The sequence below is a fragment of the Pithys albifrons genome, chromosome 4, assembly GCF_047495875.1.
Source record: "Pithys albifrons albifrons isolate INPA30051 chromosome 4, PitAlb_v1, whole genome shotgun sequence".
Lineage (NCBI taxonomy): Eukaryota > Metazoa > Chordata > Aves > Passeriformes > Thamnophilidae > Pithys > Pithys albifrons.
Genome location: NC_092461.1, coordinates 38,404,602 through 38,414,822, shown reverse-complemented (window position 1 = coordinate 38,414,822; position 10,221 = coordinate 38,404,602). Strand labels below are relative to the sequence as shown.

Sequence of the window (10,221 nt, the reverse complement as noted above, 5' to 3'; positions counted from 1 at the left end):
TAGTTTCATTTAGTTTAGTTTAGTTTATCTTATCTTAGTTTTTGATACTGCTGTGATTCTTTCATTCATACTTACTGATAACAAATCATCCAGAAATCATGCTGATTTCTTCTGCACTCTTTATGATCATTTTAGAGACTCATGGGACATGGCTAGGGCTGTTACACTGAGCTAGCTGGATGGAAACTGTGGTGGTGCTGGGTGCTCTCCATCTTCAATAGGAGGTGTATTTCAGTCTCTGTTTTTCACTATGGTAAACAGACAAGTATGGTGGCCCTCCCAGACATCTGCATTTCTCTTCCGTGCTGGGGGAGTCCACCGGGACGATACTTGTTAGCACAGCATATGAGTCTTTCTAAGCCTGGAGGAGGGGGTAGAAAGATGTTATTAATTTAGTCAATGCTGTGCAGCTTGCAGAAACACTGTCAGCTTCTGCCTACACTTATCTCACCACCTATTGTTAAAGAAATTACAGCTGCTGAAAGAGATGAAAAAGTAACACATTTTTTTTCTGGCTTTTATAGTAATAAGTCAAATCTGATTATTCTTGACTCTGTAGCATGATTCTGCTTTTTAGACTGGAGTTTTTGTGGGTAGCAGTGGAGACACGATTCTCTGCACAGGTGCTATCAGCTGTGCAAAGGTGTGCTAGCCAATTTTCATGGCTCTGATTGCACTGACCACATTTGTTTGGGTATATCACTCTTTGAAGAAGTTAGGACTGTCTGGGACTAATTAATATCTAGTTAGTGCTTTCCCTTTTCTCACTGTGGAAGGCATGCAAAGCCATGGAAAGATCAAGCGAAACTTTCAGCAGAAATTTCTGAAGATAGCTATGAGTTACAGGATCACAGAATCACAGAATCATCTGGGTTGGAATGGACCATAAAGGTCATATAGTTCCAATACCCCTGCCATGGGCAGGGACACCTTCCACTAGATCAGGTTGCTCAAGGCCCCATCTAACCTGGCATTGAACACTTCCAGGGATGAGGGAGCTACAACTTCTCTGGACAACCTGTTCAGCACTCTCAGAGTGAAGAATTTCTTCCTGGTCTCTAATCTAAACCTACTCTCTTTCAGTTTAAAGCCATTTCCCTGTATCTTATCATTACATGCCCTTGTCAAAAGTCCCTCTCCTGCCTTTCTTGTAAGGCCTCTGTTAGGTACTGGAAGGTGCTCTAAGATCTCCCCAGAACCCTCCCTTTTCCAGGCTAAACAACCCCAGTCCTCTCAGCCTTTCCTCATAGGAGAGGTTCTTCAGCCTTCTTATTATATGTGTGGCCTCCTCTGGACATGCTTCAGCAGGTCCATGTCCTTCTTTTGCTGGGGGCCCAAGAGGTGGATGCAATATAGAGTTCGTGGTGACCCCACAACTATTAGACAGCTTACTGTTGTCTGAAAAAGAAATTGCAGATATCTCCTGAAAACAAAACATGCAGTAGGTGGCACAGGCACACAGCACATTACGATATGTCTCAGGGGTTTACCAGACAGAGAGGTGCGAGAGCTTTTCCCACCATCTCCACTTCTCTCTCAGGTTTTGCTTTCGTTTCTGTTTCTCACAAGTTACCACTCTGCCATCACACATAAATTCCACCCAGGCTCCCAGCTCAGTTCCCTCCCATTTCCTACTGATCACTAAACCCCTCAATGTCAAAATAATCACTTTGACTCTGCTGTCTCCTTAATGTTATACTTGTGCATTTATTCTTTCTGTATAACAGCTATTTTGTCAAGATGGCCTTTTTACTAAAGATGAATACTTACTAATTTCACACCTTGTCTCTGCTCTTTTTCAGCTGGGGTTGAACATAAGAAACCAGAGCAAAATGTCTTTGTTCATATATACTAAAACTGCCACGTAAGAGCCATGCTGGTGCACCTCAAAGTTGGCTCCTCAACAAAGAACAAACTCACAGTCTGCACCAGGCCTGAAGAAATCCTTTAGAATATTTTAAAGACCGTTTCCTTTGAAAGCTGTATTGTTTCAATAGCACATTTCTCCCAGTCTTCCTTTCCTGTTTTTCCGTTCATGTGAACACAGGGTATTTTAAGAGTCCATCTGCTCATGTTACTTATTCTTCACTTTAAGTCATAACCCTCTATGATATTACAGTTAATTGCTCTGCCTATGATTATATTGCAATCATGATTTTCAACCCTATCTGCACTGGAGGAATTTCAAAATATTTCTACTGTTAGCAGCTCCAGCTGAACTTCAATGGCTTTTACAATTTTGTGGACAATTATTGTGTATCTGGAAATTCTGATGCTGTTCTTAAACAGACAAAAGTGCCCATATTGCATTTTACACTAGTTATAACTAGATTAATTTGGATCTTGCACCTTGCTGCCGGAGTTCAGGCCTGCCTTTAGTCATGTTATTTCCATTTACAGCAGCAAGGTTTGCTATAGACAGAGATGTTCTTTAAAAATAGCACGATATATTTTAGGTGATTTCTGAGCAAGGGTGAACTCCATTCTGAAAATGTCAATAGGTGAAGCATCTACACCACGACTGTGCCACGGCTTTTGGTTGTTTTATCCCATTGTCTGCCTAAAACTGTCCCTCCTTTATTGACAGGACACGGGACAGAAGATGGCCTAAATTTCCTTGCGGCCCTCTGCTGTGTTAGGAGTGTGATGTTTGCATGCAAAAACGCTGTTTTGCAGACACAGTCCGGGGGGAGGGGGGTGAGGGGGAGGGGGGAAATGGTGGGGAAGAAGGGGAGTATTTTATTTTTTTGGTGGAGAAGGGTGTGTTGCAGCCCAGTGTGCCGCGGCGGTTTGGGGGTCGCGGTGGTGCAGGTGGCGCGGCGGGGGCTGCGGCCGGGAGAGGGCGCGATGGCCCCGCGGTAGCGGCGCGGCCGACGTGGGAACCCGGGGCCGCCTCTAGCATCGGCCGGGAAGGAACTGGGAAGGAAGGCGGGGGTCCTCCTGCCTGGCGGGCGGCCCCGCGCTCCGCATCCCCTCTCCATGGGGGCTTGTGCTCGTGTATGCTTAGCAAAAACCTGGAGAGAGGAATAAATATACATATAGGCATAGGACATCCGAACGGAGTGCCTGCGGTGGGGACGGGACAGCCGCCTGGAAGGGTTTTTGAGGGGGTACACTGGGGTGTCCCCAGACATCTCCCGCGAGTGCGGAGGGCACGTCGGAGAGGTGGCAGCATGATGCGCGGGCGCAGAGGCTGGCGGCTTCCCCGGCGGACGAGAGAGAACTGCAGGTGTGGCCGCTGCGGGAGGGGGTCGGCGATGCCCGAGAGAGTAACTGGCAGCTCGTCGCCACCGGGGTCCCAGCGGGACCCCCAGCGATGGGAAGAGATGAAGATCGGGGCGTCCCGTCGGGGCTCGGCAGCCAGCGCAGCTCCGCGCCCGTCGGGGATGGCCGTGAGGAGGGGTGGGGGGGAGTCACCCCCCGGCATGCGGAGGTGGTCAGAGTGGGGGCGGCACAACCTGGGGCGGGGGCACACGCGGGGACTGCCAAAGGGAGCGTGGCTGCAAGGTGACCCCCGTGGGGCTCTGCCTCCGCCTTCTCCCAGTTTAATCTTCTGCAGACGCCGGCAGAGGCGGGATAATCAAGCGGCGACTGGGGCGGGGGGTGCCCGAGCTACACACACTCCTTTGTGCCGGGAGTCCGCGCCTCCCCCGCCGCCCCTCGGCCACCACTCTGCACTGCGGGACCAGCTCGCCCTGAGGCGCCAGAGCCTCTCCGAGAGGGTCGAGGATCGGGTGAAGCCCCTTCCCCCGCCGCCGTCAGCGGGGGACACCGCGCTCTCCCTTGCCGGAACGCTTGGGGGAGGAGGGGAGCGGCGAGGAGCTGCCTTTAATCCCTACTAGTAATTTTTTTTTACTGTGTTTACTTCCGACCTCTCCGTGCGCAGCTCGTAGTAAAAGGCAAAAAAAAAAAAATAAAAAGGGCCGCGGAGCGCGCCATCGCTGCTCCTGGCGCCGTTACCTCCCTCCCGCCCGCCCGGCAGAGGCGGGGGCAAAGCGCGGCCGCGGATCTCTGCGCCGGGGAGAAGGGAGCGCGGCCACCCCTCCCAGCGCGCCCTCCCGCGGCGGGAGCGCGGAGCGTGCGCGGCGGCCGGGGGCGGGCGGGAGCGCGCGGCGGGAGCGCGCGGGCCCCCGGTGCTGCCCCCGCCCCGCGGCCGCTCCCGCCCGCCCCTCGCCGGCGCTTTAAAGGAGGAAAAGCAACTAAACTTCTATTGTACCGGCCAGCGCGCCGAGCCGCCCCGGACCAGCGACCGACCGCGCCGGGAGGCGGCTGCTCCGCCGCTCCGTGGGGTTTATCAGACCGTGGTGGGAGGAAGATACCGACATTCTCCCGACGTTTTGTCTTTTTTCTTTTCGTTCTCAATTTTTCACCCGCCTTTTCCGGCGGTTCTTTTTGCGTATTTTTTATCATCTACCATTTTTTCCCTCGTTGTTCCCGCACCGCAAGCAATAATCGCTTCGCTACGTCTCGCAGCTGGCGCGTTGGAGAAGCCGGTGAGTTGCGGGGCTCTGCGCTTCCCATCACTAGATTCCCGCGGTTGTGGCGTTTGGATTGACTCGGGCTGCTGACACCGGGCTGCTGGCGGGGCTGCGCTCCGCAGACCTGGATACCTACGGTCCCGACGGACGGACGCTCTCCTCTGCCGGGCTCCGGCGTTCTCATCCTTTTTCTTTCCCTCGGATTTTAATTTAATTTGGGGGGGGGGACGGGGAGAAGCATTTGCTTCTTGCGTATGTGCTGGCTGGTTATGGTTATTGCATGTACTGTTTCTGTGCAAATATATATATATATATATGCATGTATATATAGCAAGATTTGGCAAAGTTTGCCAAGGTTGCTGCCTATCCCCGCGCAGTGCCAGCACGCCCAGGTGGGTGGCTGAGGAGCAGCCCGGCTGCCGGATGGAAGCTGCCCGGGCGCTCGGCGCCCCTTCCCGCCGGCTCCCGGGACCCGGGATAGGGATGGCGCTGCGGTCCCGGGAGGGAAGGAGCTCCGTGCCGGAGCTGGGCCCCCTGTAAGCGCAGCGGCGGTGGGGAGCTGATCTGAGCCTGGCTGAGCTGAGCCCAGCTGAGCCGGGCGGACTGGCTGCGGAATCTCCTCCGGGGGAGCGGGGAGGGTGGTCCGGGAGCCGGCAGCCGACCTCTCGGTATGTCAGATCGCGCCGCCCGGTTGTTCCGCCGCACTTGGACTGGGGTTAAGGGGTCCTTTTTTATTTCTTTTTTCTTTTTTTTTTTTTAATTACTAAACGCGATTGCGCGCTTCCCCGCCGGAGCGGCATGGGGAGCCGGGAGGGAGCGCTGCGCAGCGGGGGGCTGGTGGCCCCGCCGAAGCCGGGGGAAACCGACCCCCGCGGCGGAGCACGGCTCACCCGAGCGCCCGCCTCTTCCCCCTCCCTCTCGCAGGCACCAGCCGCCGCGATGCCGCTCAGCGCCGGCTTCTCCAGCAAGAACTACGACTACGATTACGACTCGGTGCAGCCCTACTTCTACTTCGAGGAGGAGGAGGAGAACTTCTACCTGGCGGCGCAGCAGCGGGGCAGCGAGCTGCAGCCCCCCGCCCCGTCCGAGGACATCTGGAAGAAGTTTGAGCTGCTGCCCACGCCGCCCCTCTCCCCCAGCCGCCGCTCTAGCCTGGCCGCCGCCTCCTGCTTCCCCTCCACCGCCGACCAGCTGGAGATCGTGACCGAGCTCCTCGGTGGGGACATGGTCAACCAGAGCTTCATCTGCGACCCGGACGACGAGACCGTCAAGTCCATCATTATCCAGGACTGCATGTGGAGCGGCTTCTCCGCCGCCGCCAAGCTGGAGAAGGTGGTCTCGGAGAAGCTGGCGTCCTACCAGGCGGCTCGCCGGGAGGGGGGCCCCGCCGCCCGCCCGGGCCCGCCGCCCGCCGCGCCGCCGGCACCACCACCGGGCCTGGCCGCCTCCCCCACCGCCTCCGCCAGCCTCTACCTGCACGACCTGGGCGCCGCCGCTGCCGACTGCATCGATCCCTCGGTGGTCTTTCCCTACCCGCTGAGCGAGCGGGCCCCGCGGGCCGCACCGCCCGGCGCCAGCCCTGCGTCCCTGCTGGGCGACGACACGCCACCCACGACCAGCAGCGACTCGGGTGAGTGGGACCCACGCGTGCTCCGGGAGGGTGTGGGAAACCCGCGCGGCGCCAAGGGCTCCCGGGGGCTCAGCTGGAAGTCAGCACGCTCCCCTCGCCTCCCTCATCAACCCCTTCTGCCCCCCTCCCCGCGTGGGATTTTTTTTAAATGCCACGTTAGCGAGGCACGGAGAGACTCTCAGCCAGTCTATTTCCTGGAAAACCAGCCCAGCTTTCCCTCGGGGGAGGAGGGAGAGGAAAGGGGAAAAAAGATTAAAAAGGAGGTGTAGGAGGGATAAACCTTCATAACGGAGTCCCGATAAGGCTGGCTCCCGGTTCCACCCTTGGGCCGGGAAGGAGTTAACTCCCACCCGAGAGCCGCGGGAGGAATGTGCAGTCAGGGAGGTGCTAGTGAAAGTGACTGCAAGGGAGTGAATGGGGCTGGGAAAGTTTTTAGAAATGCTTCCTTAGGTATGTGACAGCGGTTCCGCTCCCTTGTAAATCTCGTTTGAAAGTGAGTTTCCACCTAAGGAACTACAGCCTTCCCTTTTTTCATTTTTTCTTTTTTTTTTTATACTCCGTCTGATTTTCCACAAGTTAACAGATCAAGAAAGATTCAGAAAATGTCTCTGAATACATATGTGTGTTAAGTAAGCTTTCTTTTGAGGCGGGGCCAAAGCCTTCTAAATCCATAATTAAGGGCAGCTTGAGTCTGGGAGCTTTATTGCGCTGTACTGCTGACAACCGAGGTTAAACTTTCCTACTATCTTTCATGCACTCCTCAGGATTACGCAAGATCGTTACAGTTTTTGAAATCAGGGAGCCAGGGTTTGGACGAAAGTCAGTGTGCCCTATTGCACTTGAGGCATTGCTTCCTTAAAGGAAAGGCTCTTGGGGAAAGTGGTGTCCAGCATCATCAAATGGGTTTAAGAAGGGTTTGTCATTGGGTTGCTCACTGTGCCGTTCAGAGTAACCTTCCCTTATGCATACAACAGTCTTGAGAGTCTCTTCATACAACTTATGAATTTATTTAATTTTTTTTGTGGCAGAAGAAGAACAAGAGGAAGATGAGGAAATCGATGTTGTTACATTAGCTGAAGCAAATGAATCCGAATCAAGCACAGAGTCCAGCACAGAGACGTCAGAAGAGCACAGTAAGCCCCACCACAGCCCACTAGTTCTCAAACGGTGTCATGTCAATATCCATCAGCACAATTATGCCGCTCCTCCCTCCACAAAGGTTGAATACCCAGCTGCAAAAAGGCTAAGGTTGGACAGTGGCAGAGTTCTCAAACAGATCAGCAACAACCGAAAATGCTCAAGTCCGCGCACATCAGATTCAGAAGAGAACGACAAGAGGCGAACACACAATGTCTTGGAGCGCCAGAGGAGAAATGAGTTGAAGCTGAGTTTCTTTGCCCTGCGTGACCAGATACCTGAGGTGGCCAACAACGAAAAGGCACCCAAGGTTGTCATCCTGAAAAAAGCAACAGAGTACGTTCTTTCCATCCAGTCAGATGAACACAGACTGATTGCAGAGAAAGAGCAGTTGAGACGGAGGAGAGAACATTTGAAACACAAACTTGAGCAGCTAAGGAACTCTTGTGCATAGGAACTCTTTAGCATTGCTTAGAATAACCCAAACTAGACTGAAACTATGATAAAATATACTGTTTCTAATATCACTCATGAGCTACACGGTCCATTGAGTATGGAACTATTGCAACTGCATGCTGTGCGATTTAACTTGAGACTACACAACCTTGGCTGAATCTCCCAATGGTTTGGCCAGAACCTCAAAACTGCCTCATAATTGATACTTTGGACATAAGGGATGATGGGACATTGTTCATACGTGGGGATGAACTCTTCAACTTTTTTTCTTTTAAAATTTTGTATTTAAGGCATTTTTTCATACGAGAATCAAAAAAAAAAAGTTTGTCCCCAGTTTGCTGTATATATTTACACATCATATTGCCATGTAAATACCTTTAATAAAGCCTTTATAGAAAAATGTGCAACATTAATAAGCAACAGTTGTGGCAACTGGATTTATACTTGTCTTGAACTTCTGTGCCATAACATTTCACAATTTTTTTATTTAAATACTTTTTTCTTTTAAAAATGATTTTTATTTTGTTTTTAGATAAATAAATATTTGCCCAAAATATAATTAGTTAAATCTTGTGTAAAGACTTCACTTTGTCTTCCACTGTTGTCATTAGATGCCTATTTTCATGGCATCCCTCTTGTCTTCATCATGGAAGTGACCTGCCCAAAGTCAAAGGGGAATCAGGTGACAGGGAATTTTGCAGCTTAGTAGGGAGTTGTTTCTTCTTTCCCTCCATGTCTCTTAATTTAAGTAGATAAAATTGTTGATCTAATATGCTTTGTCAGTTCAACTAGTGCTGCCACCAGATCCTCCATGAAGGTGATGGTAGCAATGTATGTCTTGGTTATGGTCATCTTCCTGCTGAAAGTAAAGTCATAGTGGTGTATTTTCTCACTGGTCACCCCAGTTGTAGGGTCTACATTCCTTCCACATACGTATAATTACATTTTCAGGGCATGACCTTCATTCTGCACTGGAGATCCAGCCACATACTTTGAGAGCTGCTTTGTAGTAGGCTCACCTTAATTGCTTCCTGTTTGATTTTAACAGAAGTTAAAGGGGATAAGAAAATAAACTGAGATGGTGAGTGTTGAAGTGGTTAAAACAACAGAGCGGTTTCCCTTTTTAAGTGCTGAAATCAGCAAAGCCAATCTTCCTGGTCAAACACCTTAACACTTTATTAATGTGAATAGTTATGTGGGATTTCAAGGGATACAAAGTTCAAGGACACACAAAGGGAAGAAAGGAAAAGGAGAGCTATTTCTCACTTGAAGAATATACTCAGACAGATTCCTAACATTTGCCAGACATATTAAATAATATTTACATTCAGGACTTGTCCTATGATCAGCTTTGGATGGACCATAAAGTACTTGCTTGACACAGGTCCTAAGATTAGATTTGATCTTTTTCTCCCCTTTTTACCCACTTAGCTCCACTTTGGTCCTGGCTTCAGCAACAAATCAATGAGCCTTTGATGTGAAGGAAGAATGTGCTTTTCAAAATGTTGAACCCTGCACTTTTTTGATTTTCATAATTCCCGTTAAATACATATTTGTTTGGCTTCTAACCATTAGAGAAGCAGTGCTGCCAGATAACACCAGTTCCAGCCCTGGAACCAGGGCTGATGGTTCAGGTTTTTGGTGTATTGAGTTAGGAGTGAGAAAAAGAATGAATGGGTGGGTGCAGGTGTATATGGGATGGGGACAGGTAGGATTTTATGGACAGGGTAGAGGGCAAAGGTCTCTGCTCTGCAAAGTGTGGGGTAACCATCCCAACAATCTTGCATGTGGGAGTTCAAAAAGAAGGTAAGTCTCTAAATCCTGTTTGATGAAGTACATTAGCTGTTGGGCTGAAGGTTTCTTGGGGGAAAATTCTCTTAGAAAAATGGGACAAAGCGAGGCTTTTTTCTTAATTTTTTTCTGTATTGCCCCCTTGTATCTGGGTTTATAGAACAGGTCTGCAGTTGTGTTTTCCAGCATGCAATTCAGATATTTACTTACGAGGAAAAGGAGTGATGTGAAATGAAAGTTAATTGTACCTGAACTGTAAATCAGGACGTCTTCCATCTGAATAACATAGAAGTTCCACCTTTTATTAGACAAAAAGGGTCTTTTCAAAAAGAAATTAATTTCATTTGCTCTTTGGCATGCACCCTATTTTAGATAGTGCTTCAGAACAGAAGCAAGCTGTTGTTCAAGAATTTATAACTGCATCCCCATTCTCCAAGATAAATCAGGAGGTGTAGATACATCCAGAAAAACTGAAAAATACCAGTCACCTTTGAGTCCCAGTTTCCTGTGTTAGCAAGACCCTCTCACTTCTTCCCATTAAACAAGGTTAGACCACAATGATTAATGAACCTTTTATTTGCCAGCTTGTTAAATCATTTGGAGAACAGTTTTGGGTTGTTTTATGTGCAGAAGGTCCTTAGTCTTTGATGAATAAGATACTTGCAGTTATTTAATGTCTTATTCTCATCTTTTAATTGAGCATCAGTTTATCTTGCCACTTTCCTACTG

At 50.2% G+C, this 10,221-nt stretch overlaps 1 protein-coding gene across 1 annotated transcript; it reads left to right on the top strand.

Moving 5' to 3' along the window:
- Window positions 1–4,149: 4,149 nt before the first annotated feature.
- MYC (MYC proto-oncogene, bHLH transcription factor) lies at window positions 4,150–8,263 on the top strand. Its single transcript, XM_071553836.1, has 3 exons — window positions 4,150–4,493; window positions 5,403–6,108; window positions 7,137–8,263. The coding sequence occupies exons 2-3, from the start codon at window positions 5,418–5,420 to the stop codon at window positions 7,697–7,699; spliced, it is 1,254 nt and encodes a 417-aa protein (XP_071409937.1). The 5' UTR covers window positions 4,150–4,493; window positions 5,403–5,417; the 3' UTR covers window positions 7,700–8,263.
- The last annotated feature ends 1,958 nt before the right edge of the window (window positions 8,264–10,221 follow it).